Here is a 19,039-nt window from a genome sequence, read left to right on the forward strand (position 1 = left end):
AAGATCAAGGTTCTGAGGAACAAGGAGGTACCTCTGGTGTTGGTTCAGTGGCAACATCGAAAGGGATCAGAGATTACCTGGGAGCCGGAGCGTGAGATGCGTGAGCAGCATCCGGAGCTATTTTCAGAGCGAGACTTCGTGGGCGAAGTCTAGTTCTAGTGGGGGAGAGTTGTAACAGCCCGAATTTCCAGGTATCTTTTATGTTTATGTTTTTGGTGCTTTGAGAGGGGACTCGGCGAGTTGGAGCTCAGACTCGCCGAGTAGGATCGCGGTTCTGGTCGCGAGTTCGCGCCTGGACTCGGCGAGTCCAGGGTATGAACTCGGCGAGTCTGCGCTGTTTAATGAAACCCTAATTTCTCGGGTTTGGGACCTATTTAAAGGGCCTTATGGCCGTCATTTGTGCTCACCGGTCCCTTGAGTGAAACCCTAATCGAGGGTGAGCGTTTGGAGCAAGTAGGAGGCCATTATTGATCTTGGAGGTGTCATCTGGCAAGGGAAAGGGAGGATCAGCTAAGGGGAAAGCAAGGGGAGCCATTTTCTGAGAGTTTGGAGTCCAGAGCATCACTATTGTGGTAATATCTTCGAGCTATCCTCTTCTATGTTGATGTTTATTTGATTTAGGGTTTATTGAACCCTTTTGGGGCTAGATCTAGAGCCCCCTTGGCCCCTTAAGCGATTTAGACCTTAGATCTGGACCCTTGGAGGTCCAGAGTGTCCCTTTGTCCAAACTTTCTGTGAATCAATGGAGGTTTTGGATTGGAATCCTTATGCCTTGGGTCAAAATTCTATTTATGAGCCATGGGGTGTGTTGTGAACACCAAGTTAAGGGCTTTACGTGATGAATCAGTCTAGGAAGGCCAGATTTATGAATTGTTGGAGCAGATCTGACCTTAGAAGCGAGTTTGAGTGATTGCATGGCATGGACTCGCCGAGTCCGATGAGCAGACTCGGCGAGTAGCTTGAAGATTGCCCTTAGATCGGCCAGTGAGTGGTCCAGTCGAGTCATAGGTTGACTCAGTGAGTCAGGGCGAGTCAGAGAGGGTGGTCAGGTGGACTGAGTCGAGCTGGGACTCGCCGAGTTATTCTTGAGACTCGGCGAGTTGAGTCGGGGTGGCCCCGCGATTCTTCCAGGTGGAACTCGTCGAGTCAGGGGGAGTACTCGATGTGTCAAAAGGGAATTCCGGAGAGGTTGGTGAAAACGTCTAGACTCGCCGAGTCGCCATAGTGCACTCGCCGAGTCCGGTTAAAGTTGACCAGTGTTGACTTCTTAGGGGTAGTCAACCTTAGTGTAAAGAGTGTTAATTAGAGACATATAATGTTATAGGAGGATTATAGCTCGGAGGATCGAGCACGAGGGATTCCAGGATTGTGAGTCATCGAGATACGCGAGGTGAGTCTTCTCACTATACTTTACCTTGAGTAGGTAATCAGAGTTATGTGTCAGAGTATGTGTTATGTGTATGCTATGTGTTGTATTGCATGATGTCTATGTGATTTATGTTGTGCATGTTTGTAGAGTTGGAACCGGAAGGTTCCCAGAGTTAGAACCTGAGGGTTCACAGAGCTTGGGTGCACGGACCCACAGAGTTATAGCCTCGAGTGGCTAATATATATATGTGTGTTTATGTGGTATTTTGGGGAACTCACTAAGCTTTGTGCTTACAGTGTTAGTGTTGTTGTTTCAGGTACTAGCGATGACCGTGGGAAGGCGCCGACTTGATTTGTACACACGCATGGGATTTTCACAATTGATATACATTGATCTTGGGATTTTGTATAATGTGAATTGAGATTTAAACTTGATGTTTTTATGGAAAGTTAATGAGATATGTTTTCATAAATTGTGAAAAATTATTTTGAAATTTTTGGTCTTACATCGCCGAGTCAGGGCACTGACTCGTCGAGTTCCTTCATGGGTGAGTTCGGCTACCAACTCACCGAGTCCACCCAGGACTCACTACTCAACTCGACACAACGAAAAGGGGACAAACTCGGAGACTCGCGACCAGACTTGCCGAGTCAGATGAGCGACTCGCCGAGTCTGCTTCATGCAAAAGACAAATACGCGATTTTGCTCGAATCCAGTCCATGCCATTCATAGATCTGGGCTCCTGGGGCCTGGTTTACACGTAAAGTTTCCAACTTTACGTGTAGATCATCACCAATAAAGGTTCTAAGGCTCAAAGTGCACCAAAAGGGGTAGATCTAGGGCTTGTGTGCAATATGACTCTATAAAGGCAGTAGATCCAAGCTCCAGGGACTGAATAGGGTCTAGATCTAAAGGCTAACAACTTGAATCAACCAACAATGCACAACCAAGCTTGGGACATGGTTCAAGAAGGAATTGAATGGAGTAATAAGCATAGAAACAGAGGGAAAACGAGTTATACCTCAAAGAAATTACTGAGAGAACACGAAGATGCTTGGCTTCCTTCCCTTCCTCTTGATCTACTCCTCTTCCTTCCCAAAATCTTCAATAAAACACACTAAAAAGCCTCAAACTCACAAGAACAAGGGCTAGAATGTATGGAGAGCTTCTGAGGGTGAAGGGGGCGGAGTTGGGGCGCAAATGGTTGGTTTAAATAAGGTGTAAACCCTTAGAAATTAGGGTTTCATCAGACAGCGCGAACTCGCCGAGTCCATAATATGGACTCGCCAAGTCGCCAACTTAACCGCGTCCCAAGTCCCGTCTCTACTCGGCGAGTCGGGCCTCCAACTCGCCGAGTCCAAGGCCAATAATACAAAATACTCAGATAAATCTTACATACCAGGAACCAGGTGCTACATCATGAGGCCTGCCACATTTCTTGCAGCGACTCAGTCCTGACTGACCTTTCGCCCTACCATCTGATCCCTTAGGCTTCTTCCCCGAAGCCCCTCCTGCCTGTCCCTCCTCTGGCTTCCTCTTCCGGATGTGCTCCAGATCTATCTCACTCTCCCTCGCCCTGGCAATCATAGAGTCCAAGGTAGGGCAAGCTGAAAAACTGACATGCTCTCGAATATCAGCTCGGAGCATGTCATGGTAGCGGGTCCTCCTCATGTCCTCATCACCCGCATACTGGGGCACCAACAATGCCCTCTCCTGGAACTTGGCGGTGATCTCCACCACAGTCTTCGTCGTCTGCCTCATATCCAAGAACTCCCTGGCCAGCTGCTGAAGCTCGACAGCCGGTGCAAACTCTGCCCTGAACCTGGTCGCGAAGTCCGACCACGTCATAGCCTCGACAATCAAGGCTCCCAATGAGTCACCCACGGACTCCCACCAATCCCTAGCTCGATCTCGTAAACACCCTGCTGCAAACCTCACCTTCGACCCCTCAGGGTAGAAGCTAATCATCTGTGCAGACTCAATGTCTGCAATCCATCTCCTGGCAGCTACGGGGTCCTTTGCCCCGTGAAAATCCGGCGCACCACTGCCCCTGAAGTCCTTAAAGGACAGTGTGCGAGATCCCGACTGGCCAGATGCCATGTCGCTCCTGAACGCCCGGAGGCGATCCTCCATCAACTCCAATATCCCTTCCTTGATCGACCCGAAGATAATGGGGGTCGACTCAAGGATGCCTCTAGTGATCTCTGACGCGATGAACTCGCGTAGCCCCTCATCTACTGGCTCGGAACCTTATCTCGAACTGCCAACTGTTGGCCTCGAACGTAGTACCACCATTATGAAATACATAAATAATAACCATTAGCGATACTGATACCTCTGGAGGGATCACACCTACTACAAGTTTCCTGGTCTTATCTTGGCCCTCCGCGGTTCGGGTACAGATCCTCTGCTTTCAGTAGTACGGGTCCATACTATCTTCCACATCTATCCGTACCTTCTCCAAGGACTGCCTTGACTCCACCAGGCCCCTTTCACTACCACTGATCACTGCTATACTCATCCTAGGCTTGCCCTAGGAAAATCTCTAACTCCACTCTACCCGGTCCTCAGCTGCTGAAGGCCTCCTTATAATTCCAGTTAGCCATTACCTAAATACCATCACATGTGGTGAGGCTCGGATAATCATTCGAGTAACAGACTCGGCTCTACAACGGTTAGACTCAAACAAGAGCTGCGCAATAGAGCCAAATCCAGCACTCTAAGATTATCCAACCCTGAGCACATGTGACGTGACGTATTCACCTAATGTCTAACTCCCATCACTTAGAGTCCCACGAAGCACAAAGCAAGCAGCATTCAGACCACTGGAAACAATCTCAAGCAAATCCGTCCTCATAAAGAGAAACCGACTAGCATACAATGCTAAACTCATACTATCAGGTATAACCTAAACATGCTATCCTACTGCTGTCTACTCAATTCTAGCATGCAATTTTCATACACTGAAGCGCATAAAGTAGGCACATAAGGCATCACTCCTAGATCCTTAGTCATAGTCTAGCATACTGTTCTACTGAAACCGATAAACAAAACATAAGCTTGTATGGGTACTTTGGGGAATAGTTACTTGAGCTCGGCCGGTCGCGCACATCACACACTTCGCTCATTCTTAAAACCCTTTACTTAGCTTTTTAGAAAATATTTTCTTCTTTAAAATCTTTTAATCCCTCAATTTGAGTTCAGACACCCCCGAAGGTGTGTCTGAATCCCTCAAACCAGGGCTCTGATACCAACTTGTAACGTCCCAAAAATACGAGTCAAAAATTTCATTTTTAAAACATGTACTTAGCAAAACATTAGGAATAAAACGTTCAACGATCATATCATTTCACAAAAGATATTGCATGTCTGGAAAACATTTTTATAAAACATAAAAGTGTCAGAGTACAAATCCCTAGGAAGATCTCATGATGCGGAATACAAGCATGTGTGTGATGTACCGCTACCGCGTCAGCTCCTTCCCCTTCGAAGAATAGGTACCTTGAACCAAAACTGAAATTGTAAGCACGAAGCTTAGTGAGTTCCCCTATCATACCACATACCAAACAATCACATAACATACATACTGCCGGGCAATTATGGGGTGCCCGATCTACCCGGTACGACCATTATGGGGTGCCGACCTACCCGTGTCAAGCCGTTCTGGGGTGCTGACTACCCATGTCAAGCCATTTTGGGGTGCTGACTACCTATCGGTCCTAACAACCGATCCTCGGGGACTATTCCACCCCTACCGCTACTATCACATATATCATAACATAACATATTATCAGACATATCTGGGGTGTCCGATCTACCCTTCGGTCCTAACGACCGAACCCAATCTACCCTTCGGTCCTAACGACCGAACTTGGGGACTATTCCCCTCCTCCTACCACTATCACATATAACATATCATGTCAGCATATAAACATATCATCACATACTATCAGACATATCTGGGGTGTCTAACCTACCCTTCGGTCCTAACAACCGATCTCTACTACTATCACATATACATATCATGCCAGCATATAACATATCAGGTAGTAGCAAACCTAGATGATATCACAAAGACAATCATCTAACATACAACTCCTACTGGTGGGCCGACATTGTGGCCGTAGACCCACCGCCACTGGAAGGTAACTCACCTCAAAGTAGCTGCTGATCGGTGTGGGAACTGACTGTCTTCTGATGTTGTTGCTCCGGAAATCCTCCGGCTAATAATTCCCATAAAACACTTAGTCAAATATTGCTAACCGTCCTCAAGGTAAAATGACCATTTACCCCTAACCAAACCAAGAGTCAAAGTCAAATTCAAAGTCAACTGCCAGTTGACCCGACTCGCCGAGTTGGCTTGCCAACTCGCCGAGTCCCTATCCTTTTGTCTGACCATAACCCGTCTCTACTCGTCGAGTTAGGCATTGACTCGACGAGTTTTCCTTCTAACCCAAAGACCAATGGTCCTTCATCCTACTCGCCGAGTTGTATGAACAACTCGCCGAGTTCATCTTCATCCGAAGAACACTCTATGCTGAGACTCGCCGAGCTGTATGAGCAACTCGCCGAGTCTGTTCTTGAGGCAAGAAGATTGCCTTGAACTTGCCGATTCAGGACATCGACTCGCTGAGTTCCTTCATGAGTGTGTCTGGCTTCCGACCCACTGAGTCACACCCCATGACTCACCACTCCACCCCGCAAACGCGAAAAGGGGGAAAATTCGGGGACTCTCGACTCCACTCGCCGAGTCTGTCACATGCAAATACTATATACTCGATTTTGCTTGTATCCAGCTCATGCCATTCATATATCTGGGTTTCTAGGGCATGAATAACACGTAAAGTTTCCAACTTTATGTGTAAATAATCACCAAAGAAGGTTTTAGGGCTCAAAATGCACTAAAAGGGTAGATCTAGGGCTTTCATGCAATATGGCTCCATAAAGGCAGTAGATCCAAGCTCCTGGAGCTTAATCATGCCTAGATCTAGAGGCTAAACAACTTATTACAAATCCTAATACACAATCAAGCTTGGGGAAAGGCTCAAGAAGGACTTTCATGGAGCTATAAGGGATTATAAACATGAAAACAGAGGGAAACCGAGTTATACCTCAAGGAAATCACTGAGATAACACAAGGATGCCTGACCTCCTCCTTCCCTTCTTGATCTACCCTTCTTCTTCTCAAAATCTTCAAGAAACACACCAAATCACTTCAATGTCACAAGAAATAAGGGTTAGAACGATGTTGGGAGCTCTGAGGGTGAAGGGGATGAGGTTGGGGCGCATAAGGTTGGTTTAAATAGGGTGCAAACCCTTGGAATTTAGGGTTTCACCAGACAGCAGGGACTCGCCGAGTCGCCAACTTAAACGTGCCCCCAAACCCGTCTCTACTCGGCGAGTCGGGCCTACAACTCACCGAGTCCAAGGCTAAAAACGTAAAATACTTAGATAAATTTTACGTACCAGGTGCTACAATAGGATTTTCTAGGAAGTATACAAACATTTTTCACTAGGCAAATACAAACATTTTCATGAAACAAATGCAAATACTTAACACTAAAATACTTATGAACTCACCAACTTAAATGTTGATACTCTCTTTCAAAATAACTTGTATTCTCAAGGAACCAGTAGACAGGTACACGAGCACAAGTTTTTGAGAAGACAAAGCATGTTCAGACTCGTCTTTTATTTTTGCTTTATATTTTTTTTTGGTGTCATACTTGATGGGTTTTAGCCATAAGAACTTTCCTATGTGCGCATGCAAAACCCTAATGCTTGGATCTAGACTTTCTAATTAAACATGCTTTGAATCCAAGACTTCTAATGACTAATTAAGTATAAGAACAATACAAAATTAGATCTAGAAGTTTACCTTTGAATCTCTTGTTTGATCTTGTTGTCTTGGAGCTCTAGAGTCACAATTGTCACTCCTCTAATGGATTACAAACACCAAATAGCAAAGAAGATGATTTGAGAGAGAGAGGCTAGGAGGAAATCGGCCAGGGGTTCTCTATTCTAGATGAGATGTCGATTTCCCTTGGCCATGGGGTCTATTTATACTTGTAGACTCCTTAATGGTTTCACCTCAAACGCTAGTTGGATAATCTTTCCTTAAAGCAATCCAAATCCTTACCTTAGATAAGCCTTGGACGATTTTGAGCTATCCCAAGCTCTAGAATCCGTCCAATCCTTATCCCTTAAGGATTTACAGTCTAAAGTGTAACTAACAAACAATTGACAGTTTATACCCTCTTATTTAATTAATCTCTTTAAGTCACCAAATTAATTCCAATTAATTCTATGACTTATATTAATCAAATAACAATATTATTATTCCTTATATTATTCTCATAATATATTAATAATATTTATTCTCTCATAATAAATCATCCTATCAAGTTGCTATGGTGAAGACAACCCAAAAGGACCATGCACAATCGGGTCAAATACTTGCCTAATATAGTTGCAGCCTTAGACACTATTCCAACAATACTACTATTCAAAGAACACACATGTATTAACTATTCTATTAATGCAATGGATGTTGTTGCTTGTTTTACTATCGTGCATTGTTATGATACTGTACATGACGTCCTCCGCCCCTGAACATTTCCGTCGTTCCGGTTTTGGGGGTGTGACACATCACGACTCAACTCGTTGAGTTCCTTTATGGAATTGACGAGTCCCATGGTCTGTATGGGCCATCTTAACAGATTAAGCCTCTACCCTCCAGATCAAAGCTCCATACTACTTCTTACTGGAAATGCCCTTTCAAGGGTAAAATTTCCAAATTTACCCGTTATTAGTCCTTCTTAATGGGTTTAGTTAAAACCCTATTTCTTTAGGACATAGATCTTTGGTAAGCATTATTTTTATGGTTTTAGAACAATTCCAACAACCCTTCATTCACCATTATTTTTTTTTTGTTTTGGAAGCCAAAAAATTTCCAACAAATCTTCAAATTTAGCATCATTTTTATATTGACTTTTGTTTAACACCAAATCATCAAATATAAAATATAAAGCTCAAATATAGAGATTTCAAAAAAAAATGTTTATCCATACACAATAGTTTTTAGTCATATATAATAATTTGTACTTTATATGTTTGAATTGTACAAAAAAATACAAATTGCTATATATGGTCAAAAATTGTTGTTTATGGATCACAAAAGAAAAAAATAATAATAATAAACAACAAATCCAAAAAAATTGATGTTAAAGAACTATTGCCCGGGGAGAACTCATATGGGTCTTTTAGTTTGAACAATTTGTATTTTATATGTTTGAAATAACTTGTGATAAAAAAAAATTGTTGTCGTAAGTCATAAAAAAATAAAATAAAATAACAAATTCAAAAAAAGTTAATGTTAAAAGAAGTATTGCCTGCCGAAAACTCACACGGGTTTTCAGGTTTAAACGTAACAAATCCACATAAAATCTTTAAAATATGTGCGGACTCATTCCTCCCGCCTGCCACTCTTAACAATTTCGAATCCCTATCAACTCTCCTCTCTAGGGTTTTAATTTATTCACGAAAATGCAACGATGAATCAAACGCAGAGCTTCAATCTTGTCGATCCATTTGAAGAACAGTCTGTTCTCTCTCTAAATCCTCGAACACTTCGACTTTCAACAGATGCGTTGAAATCCAAAGACCTCGAAGCTGTTCACCAGTATATGAAATCAATGGTGAATTTTTCGATTATCTGTAACTTTTTTTGTACAGTTTAATCATTCAGCAGTTCTGATTTATGCTAATTATTGTGTGGGAGCACAGTGCTTCTGCCTAGGATGTTTTGTTTCGATTGTTTTGATTTTTGAGTTACTTGATTTGACTGTGTTACTTTCACAATAATAACTTGTGAGAATAAGCAAACATATAGACGAAGTTGATCATCTGGATCTGTTGATCATCAGGACGCGGTTTATACGAATTTCACACAATGTCCTGACTATGTGTCCATGTCATGGGGAGTTGTGTTGGAAACCGTGTGATGGGTTAAAAGTGCTTTCATATTCTTAGATTCAAAATATGCGTGCCAAAATTGTAGTGCATTTTGATTATCTGGAGCTGAAAATTACCATAACATCTTACATACAGATTATGCTTGTGGATTTCTATTTATTTGTGGTTAAACATTCTCAGAAGCAACAATCTTTGGAATCATTTTAACTAAGTTCTCCTACCGTTTGCATAAAGTCTTTAAGCTGACATTTTGGTGTCAAATGAATACTTTTTAACCTACAATTGACAAAAATAATATACTTGTGGAGAAATTTAAGAAGTCACACCTTTACTTTAACTTTTTGAGAATTTACGAAGTGGAAATTTAGAGGGAGAGACTTCACAAAACTAAGAAAAATCAGAATGTTATTGTATATGTTATCAGAGGATAATGTATAATGTATCCATTCCTAACCATGAGGCGAATGAAATTCGATATTTAATCAGTTATTTGAAGAAGATTGTTGTGTCACTTTGAGTTATTTGGGAATTTCCAGGCCAACTCTCACTGGCATGGCAGATTTTTGAAACAAAATATCTCTGGAGAGAGTATTGACTACTGATTATTACAAGTGTGCTCACATTCAATTGCTGTAGGGTGTACAATGTGTCATGCAGATTACTATGTGATCTAAATTTGTTATTGTCTCCTCATTGTTTAAGGCATTACAAAGCCCTGATAAGCATTTTGAGAAAGCAAAGTCGGTTGTAGATGGTGGTTTAGAATCCCTCAAAACCAAGAAAAGTGAAGCTGATATAAAAGAGAAGGAAAACCCTCAACAGCACAGACCAGGTTTGGTCCGGAGGCGTGCAAAGTTCTCTTTGAAGCCTGATACAAGGTAAAGTTTATTATACTTTATACATACTACTTTCTTGTGTTTCCACATAAACATTTAATCTAGAAACCTGGAGTTAGCTTAAAACACATCACTGTTGACAGCCAGTCTTCTACAATCCTGGAGCCAAGTCTTGAAATTGATCATCTGCAAGATCCAGAAGAATTTTTTGCAGCCTTTGAAAAGTTTGAAAGTACATTGTTCTTCTCTAATCTTTGTGTTTCAGAATTCATGATGTTTATTGATATCACACAACTGACTTATACCAAGTTAAAATTGATTTACAGACACCAAGAAAGAGCTCAAGAAACAGAGAGGTGAAGATGTAGATGAGGTTAAAACTGCCACTACTGTTAGGCATCGTCGTCCAGAAATACCTAGGTATTATTGATATGGTTTTTACCGATTTTTTTTTTTCTCATGGACTAAACTTGAACTCATATTTCAGGAGAAAAGTTAGTTATAAGCATCATGAATACTCCAGTCAGTCTCAAGATGATTCATCAGTTGCTGAAGAGACATTGCAAGACAACATTGGAAGTCAACCTACTCAGTCTTTACAACAAGAATCTTTCACCCCCAATCCGCCATGTGAGGAAGAGGAAGTAACTGGTAAGTTGATGCTTTTAAGTTTAATAATTATACAGTATACAAAGAATCTTTAGGATCATGATGTGCTTGACATAGTGGAAGAAATAAAAAAGTTACTTGGCCAAAAGTTTTTTTAAATGATCAATAATCACAGACTCTTAAATAATATACTATGTAACTTACTAGATTTATGTCTTTTGTGTGAACAGGATCAATAAGTAAAAGCGAGAACAGGGTCCAGGAGCTCTTTGATGAATTATTGGCTAGTAATATTCACAATTTAGATGGAAATCAGGCATTATCCTTTTTAAAAGATCGTATGAAGATTAAATCTGTTGATATAGACGAATTACAACTTCCAGACTTCCATGAAATTCCTAGAATTGACTTTATTTCTCCAGTCAAGAATTTAGTAGAAAACTCTCAGAGCTTATTGACTAATACACATGCTTTGCGAGATGTTACAAAAGGGAAAACACTTGCTGCACAAATAGGATTATCTAACAACAATTTCCAATCTCTAGGAGGCTCCCCCACTCCACCTAGGAGTCCATTTTCAGCAATTGCTGCATTAGGAAAACAAATGCTGAAATCAATTGTATCAAAGGATCCATTCTCCTCACATGATCTTGATTCACCTCCCATAACTTCTACTAAAATCATTGGTGGAGGGTCAAGTCATGCCAATAAAGACAAGGAGTTCCTGGTTTCTGCCACATTGCACTCATTAGCAAAAGAGAATATTACAGAAACTGCCACTGGTGATATGGGAGACAGGGACCATAATATGGAAGAAAAGGATGCAGATGACAATGTAACCGATATTCAAACAAACAAAACTATAAATGGAAATGTAAGGTTTTCTTATATCATATATATTTTCATAGTTTATAAGTAAGTCTGAATGCAATTGGTTATGATATATATGATGCAGGCTGCAGATATGATGCAAGAAACAGCATCTGTTACAGAAGTTAATTTAAATGTTGAGGACATTACTGAGGAGGAGAATGTAAGTTCTGTTTAAAAACTGCTTTACAGATTGCAACAAGTTTTTTAAGATTTAAAGAATGTTGTAACGAATGTCCCATTCATTGACATAACAGGTCGAAGATTTGACAGAGAAAGCAGGAGCATCATCTTTACCAGAAGTAAATGTTGAGGTCTCTGAAGTGGAGGATTTGAGTCAACCAGGTTTATGTTGTTCGTACCTTTCCCTTGTTAATTGTATGCTTTCTATAATGCTCAATTTATCATATTATTATTATATGAAGTTACTTTATCATCTGAATGTGAAGAATAGTTTTGTCATATATGGATTTGAAATGTGATAGATTTTGAAAACGAAACAAGATTTTTTTTACAAAATACTGGATTTCAATTTCATTTTCATTCCTTTCTAAATCCTATTAGTTCATGATAAGTAATTTTGTAGTTTGTGCGTCATCTGTTATGTTTAGTTTGCTTTTAGGATTGCAATTTTTAGCCTTTTCTTGATTTTGATGCCTTTTCAGCTCAAACAGATGCCAACTCTATTCAGGACCCGGATGTTAGTGCACCCACTCAAATTCTGGATATTCTTCCTCAACAGCAAAATGAGGTTGGTTGTCAGTCAATGTCCTTCCACTTTATTTCTTATATATATAAATATATTGACAGCTGTAAAGTCAAAAAATTCCGTGTTATGACTTATGAGTAACACTAACAAACAGTCTTTAAAATATATATTATATTATAAATAGGAGGAGCATCAAATTCCAAGGACAAGAACGAATAAGAGAAAGAAGATAGCAGCACGTACGAGTAAGATTGATCCGAAAAAACGTCGCCAGAGCCTTGCAGGTTTCTTCATCTGTTCCTCGTTAAAAATTATGAATCAAACATATTTATTTATTTATTTATGATATATAATATAATGGGGTTGATTATGATAGGAGCGGGGTCTTCTTGGACATCTGGAGTGAGACGAAGCAGCAGAATTAAAAGGAGGCCTTTGGAATATTGGAAAGGAGAAAGACTCTTATATGCTCGAGTCCATAACAGTAAGTGCACATTTACACTTCGTTTTTGACATATCTTACTTCTTATCACTTGACATAAAAAATTGAAGTGTGTGTATATATATATGGAATGAGGTGGCAATTTTATGTGAAAAAATGTGGATGGGTTGGTTGCAGGTCTGCCTACAGTTATCGGTGTGAAATATTTATCTCCAACAAGTAAAGAGGAGGGTGGATTCAAGGTGGAATCTTTTGTCTCTGACAAATACAAACACCTTGTTGAGTTGACTGCTCTGCATTGACTTTGACCCACTTTCCCCAACTCTCAATGACCCAAAATTTGGTTGGAACAAATGATCAGATTTTAAGCAAAAATTTCAAAACCTGCCTTACTTAGTAATCAGTATGTGAAAAATGATATGTACTCTGAAACTGTAGTTTCATATGGCTTGTGAAACAAAAACCCAGGTATCCACTAGTTAAAATAACATGTAGCTACCCACCTGTAAGGCTGTAACTCGTTTTCACATTTTTATATATAATCTTCAACATTTATCTTTATGTGTGTATATTATGTATCGTTTATCATGTATGTGTGTAGTTTGTTTCTTGCTTGTAAAGTTTGTAAAAAGTTTTTTTAAGTTTGAAGTTACATTGTAGTGGGTTTAGTTTGGTTCGGTTTTTAGTTAAATGATGGGGGTGTCTGATGTGGTTTTATCCTTGAAAGACAGGTATTCATTTGTAATAGGTGGCAGATTCAGAATCATGTGCTACGAACGAGATTATATATTTTAGGATTTCTGCTTAATTTTACATTCAGATTCAAAAACAACTTTATTAGTAAGTAGTAACTGGATCAGATATGGCATGTTACAAGAGTTTGCCACATATAATCTTGGATCGACAACTTTACTTTAAACAACATAAAAAAGATATAAAAATCAAAGCATGCTATAACTTTAATGTTTGTCAACCTTCAACTTTGGCCTAGTGATGACTGAAACATTCCAAAATGTCTATCATTTATTTTTTTCTAAAGCATGTACAGTACAAATATTTGCTACTAGTATGGTACCAATTATATTTGGTAACAATTTGTTTGGTTGGTACAAATTGGTAATTGTATATATAAACCTTTTAATAATTCTTTTATTGTAAGAGTTAAAGAATTTTTTAATAATTCTTTTATTGATTATTTTAGTTTACTAATGAATTCTATTGAAATAATTTTCTATCTTTTTAATTGATCATAGGAATAACGATCGACTAATCATCGACTAATGCAACCAAACGGCTATTCCCATGATTATACCCATTCATTTAATGATTTAAGATTGTAATCATTAAACACATTTCATATTTAACATTTGAAACATACTAGAAGTTGCCCTGCTTATGATAAAATTTGCAGGGGTACAAGTCATCAATCAGCAAGCAATTAAAAAAAAAAATACAAGACTAATAATAAAAAACCAATTTGCACAATGTACCAGACACATTCATCCCAACTCTAATAGCAGCATTTAAGACTCCAGACTTTGGCCTCAACTGAATCCTAAATAAAGTTATTCATTCTCCCAAATGTCTATCAAAAGACAACAACAAAATGGATACCGTATAACAGCTTTTACATAAAGACACTACTATCATATATGATTTTGCCCTACAAGATCCAAACATAAAACATGATACTTTTTTTTTTAACCTTATTACTCATCCGATGCTTTTGGAGAATTTTCTGGCGTCTTGAGCACCGCAGCAGCAGCACCACCACCGCCGGTGTTTCCTTTGTGTTCGTTAACAACCTCACGGAACTCATCAACAATAGCTGGATCTTTAAACTTCAATGCAAACGTCGAAAGACCATTTTGCCCCTCACCCGTACTGTTCAAACACGCAAACGTGATCCCTTTCTTCTCCATATTTGTGAGCTTCATATCGGGAAAAATACTTGCGTTCAAAATCAACCGATAATTCCCGCGTGCCCTCATCACAAGTCTTGCTTTTTTCGTCCCGGTGGTCAAAACATTGACTTTAAGTTCCCCTTTCCCACGCTCTTTCCACCCGCCATCCAGAAACTCAAAAAGAACAGAATCCGCAGTGAAAACCACCTTCTCGTTTTCTTCACCGGTTTCCACATGGACTTCCTGCATAGTTGGAATTTTGATTCCGGAAGGCTTGTCAGATGTTCCGGAAGGTGTCCCGAACAAAGACGAGTTCCCATTTGTTCCAAAACCAAACGAAGGAAAAGTCGGGGAGTCGGTTTTCGGAATCGAACCAAACGAAAACGTTGAACTCGAAAACCCCGTCCCCACAAGCCCCGTAAACGCGTTTTGGCTACTAGAAAGCTGTTGGAATGAGTTGACGGATGCAGGTGCAGTAGGGGTACTTTTGTCATTTCCTAACTTTTCATCTTTTTTGGGTTCAGGATCAGTTGGTTCGGGTTTTCTCACCTCGCTTGCACCTTCGGGTTCTGTTTCCTTATTCACACTACTTGGTGACTCCACCTCTTCGGGAGCTGTTTTCCCAGGTTCTTGGAGATTATCGGGGGATGTTTTGTCGGGTTCTTGGGGATTAGTGGGGGTGGGGTCCGTAGGGGGTACGAGGCGGATTGCTGCAAAAGGATTGGTGGAAGGGGTAGAGGAAGGTTGACTACGGCGGACTTTTACGATTCTTCGGTTTGCGATGACTTCTTCACTTGCTCTTTTGAAAGTAGCATTTTCTTGTCCGGAAACTTCTTCTTCATCATCAAGACCGGGGTTATCACGGGATAGTTCCCGTCCGGCTGCTCGTTTTTTGGAAGGTGGAATCGAGTTGTCTGTGTCCCCCATCACGTGAGATTTTATGTTCCTTCCTACCGGATTGATGTAAAACTCTCTGCAAGATGAATATAAAGAAATGATTGCATTTAATGTAAATAAAATTGAAAATCTAGTTCAAACCATAAGCTATATTAGTACTAAACAAGTATTAACGTCTGGATTCAATAACAATCTTAAAAAATGATTATGTAAGGAACATGTAAATAATATTATTTCTCGTTTTCATTGTTCTCTCCCTAATAATCAAATTGATATGGTTGTATTTTCTTTTCATCTCACACCTGATAAATAGTGGTTTCCAGTAAAAAAAAAAAAAAAACTTTTATCTAAGGCATATGGTTTTACTTCTAGTTAGCACACAATTTATAGCAAAAACTATCGAACTTCTTATTTAGATAAACAAAAAAGAATTCATGAAAAGCTTAATGAGATAACAATATAATTATATCCCTAGTTATTATAAGTTAATCTGAGTTTTATAGTTTTTAGAGGGGTCGTTCTATTAAAGACTACAAAAATAAAGATAGTTGTATTGTAACTTTTCTTTACGGTCTATGGTTAAATAACAAAAAACCCTTTTAATGGGAAACAAAATCAACCCACTTGAAGGTCCTAGCTACATTGCATTATCGTGTAATAAAACATAATTTTCTCATTCTATGGCAAAATAATTACATTATGTTTCCAAGCACTACGACATTATGTTGATCATGTTTTCCAAGATATTGAGCTTTTATGGTGCTAATACTTAATCTTTGATACACCAGGGGGATTAATTAACTTTCAAAACCACTGAATCACTAGACCCTCATTGGTGCAAAAACAAATTCCAATAAGAAAATGTTCTACTCTAGTAGCATGTGCAAACTACAAGTAGAAACCATATGAAATGACACAACATATAAATCTACCAATAATGCTTTACGAATATCCTCATAATCATGTTAACTGTGGAAATTCGATCAGAATCTTGTTCTTGAACAGAATAAGCACCCAACCACAAGTTTATAATCGCATTTGTGTTTCCTTTTCAATCGTAACTAAAGAATCTCATGAAAATAAGGTCATTACAATATTAAATCGTTAAAGTAAACCTCCTGAAGCCAATCAAAATAAGCGAAACTTAGAGACCTTGACCTAATATCAAAAAAGTTTTGTCTCGTAGTGACATGTCATTCAAATATCTATTTATAAAAACACATACCAGCCAATTGCTACATTTATACTTTAGCACGTGTCAAACTACTAGTGGAAAACATATAATGCACAGATACATATAAATCTAGCAAAAATGCTACTGTGATCCTCATTAGTTTCCAGCCTGCAGTAAGTTCATAAGAATCTTTTTTTTTTAACAAAGGGCCACCACAAGATTGAAGCATGTAAAATTCAAACTTGGGTCAACTCTATTTTGAGGTGTTTAATACCAAGTGATCGCAACTACGCCCCCTTGTTGGTAGTTATAAGAATCTTGTTTTTGAACAGGATACACATCCACCACACAGATTTACAAATGTGTTTGTGCCTCTCTTCCATAGTAAATTAGCAATTATAGAATCTCTTGAAGGTTTTACGCCATTAATGAAAGCCCAACGAAATCAACATGAAAGCACAATCTGAACACCATAACCTAACTTTGCAGGGTCCTCTTTAGATAAATTATCGTCGAACTATCCAATATCTTAGAAGGAAAAAAACCAAAATAAACAACAACTCGAGCACTTGGGCAAAACATATCATCAAATGCGTAAACAACAAACTACACAAAAACAAAATTGCCATGATAACAAAGATTGACAATATTTCCTGCATAATACCACACAATACAACAAATCTAACTCGAATAATAGACACTAATCCATCAGAAAAACAACCACGTCCAACGATTCCAAAATCTATAGACGGAAATGGTACGGAAAATGAACAACAAACAAGTGAACAATAGAGGACGAACGATAATGAAGAAGACGAAGACAAATCGATACCTTGGAGGTGTTGGGAGGTTGCGTTATCACGGTTGTGTCGCCGTTCCTTTGGGTCGGTATATGAACCCTAGATTGACGAGCAAAATGTTCTGCCACGGTGATCAATCATCCTAGCCTTTTTTGATTCCTCCTAATGCTATTTATATATTATTTTTGAATTAAAGGACAGCAGAAAATGAGTAAAATTGATCCAACGCCCCTATGGTTAGATTGGATTTCATATAAGTGTACACATTTTTGCGAAAATGGTATATTAACCCCATAATTGTTAAAATTAAAATGGAATAAATTATTTAATTGCATTAATAAGATAATTGCAGTCATAATCCTCGTACTTAATCACTAAAAATTCAATTTTACAACTCCAAAAGGTAATAATTAAATAACTATTTATATCACATAGCATCCATACATCCTATATGTGGTTATTTTTATGCTTTTAGCAAATATAGTAATGATACTTTAATGCAATTATTAAAAACCTTATTTACCTAATTTTCCGACTTTCAGAATTAGGTGTAGGATATATTTTCAGACATAAAGCCCATGTATGCTATCCTACCTTATTTGAGTTTGGCAATTACAAATAATGTATCCAAGCTTTTTACCTAAGTTTTTAAATTTTAATTATTATACTGTATAATTTTATAAAACATAAATTGTTATGTATGAAAAAAAAATAAAAAATTTTATAAAACATAAATTGTTATGTATGAAAAAAAATAAACTTCAATTATATTTTTCATATGTTTACGTTAAAATCATGAATCGAGTCTCATTCTTTCTTGTGGATTTAATTTATATATTTTCAATTATTTAAATTAACTATTTAACATTCAGTTTCACACCATCAAAATAAAACAATTTTGTTTATGTAAAAATACTTTGTAACCCCCTCTCCATGTAGTTTATATTCCTTTTTATTGACTATTTATATTCAATGTTATTATATGGAGATGACTCCACACATAATCCCATCATTTTATAATTTTTATTCAAATACATTTTGGACAAATGTCAATTTTACCCATTTAACATATTTCTTATTTAACCGATTTTTTCTTTTAATGTTAACAAATTGACTGGATAGAGATAAAGTATAATTCAAATTGACCTAAATATATATAAAAATATCAAAAATTATATATATATATATATATATATATATATATATATATATATATATATATATATATATATATATATATATATATATAAACAAATAATATCTAGATGACATATAGGTAAACTTCGAACAAAATGTTTCACATATCATAGATACTACTATGGTGGCCATAAGATCATGTTTGTTAAGCATAATAGAGATTGCAATTTTTGTCTAATCCAAGAGGGTTGGATGCAAATTCACTCTCAGACTTATGTCTGTACAAAACACGTGAATGTCTTGTTTCTTTTGATCATA

The 19,039-nt window shown here is 38.3% G+C and overlaps 1 protein-coding gene and 1 pseudogene across 5 annotated transcripts; one reads left to right on the forward strand and one right to left on the reverse strand.

Moving 5' to 3' along the window:
• Nucleotides 1-8,795: 8,795 nt before the first annotated feature.
• LOC145085673 (centromere protein C-like) lies at nucleotides 8,796-13,370 on the forward strand. Of its 4 annotated transcripts, none has more exons than XM_079023537.1 (12): nucleotides 8,796-9,066; nucleotides 10,046-10,221; nucleotides 10,323-10,411; nucleotides 10,506-10,599; nucleotides 10,667-10,830; nucleotides 11,019-11,662; nucleotides 11,744-11,821; nucleotides 11,916-12,012; nucleotides 12,324-12,409; nucleotides 12,552-12,651; nucleotides 12,744-12,851; nucleotides 12,987-13,370. In XM_079023537.1, exons 1-12 carry the CDS (start codon nucleotides 8,923-8,925, stop codon nucleotides 13,109-13,111), a joined length of 1,905 nt encoding a protein of 634 aa, XP_078879663.1. In that variant the 5' UTR covers nucleotides 8,796-8,922; the 3' UTR covers nucleotides 13,112-13,370. The 4 variants fall into 4 exon arrangements, with proteins under 4 accessions (XP_078879663.1, XP_078879665.1, XP_078879666.1 ...); XM_079023539.1 differs by having other exon boundaries at nucleotides 12,333-12,409; XM_079023540.1 differs by having other exon boundaries at nucleotides 11,916-12,003; nucleotides 12,333-12,409.
• Nucleotides 13,371-14,247: 877 nt separating this feature from the next.
• Nucleotides 14,248-17,772, reverse strand: LOC145085719 (nuclear pore complex protein NUP50A pseudogene; annotated as a pseudogene). Its single transcript, XR_013700115.1, has 2 exons — nucleotides 17,617-17,772; nucleotides 14,248-15,686 (listed from the first exon to the last, which is right to left on the reverse strand). The product of XR_013700115.1 is annotated as a nuclear pore complex protein NUP50A pseudogene (transcript).
• Nucleotides 17,773-19,039: the final 1,267 nt, after the last annotated feature.

Source organism: Lactuca serriola, chromosome 1 (genome assembly GCF_051521515.1).
Source record: "Lactuca serriola cultivar US96UC23 chromosome 1, Lser_US96UC23_V15, whole genome shotgun sequence".
Taxonomy (NCBI): Eukaryota; Viridiplantae; Streptophyta; class Magnoliopsida; order Asterales; family Asteraceae; genus Lactuca; species Lactuca serriola.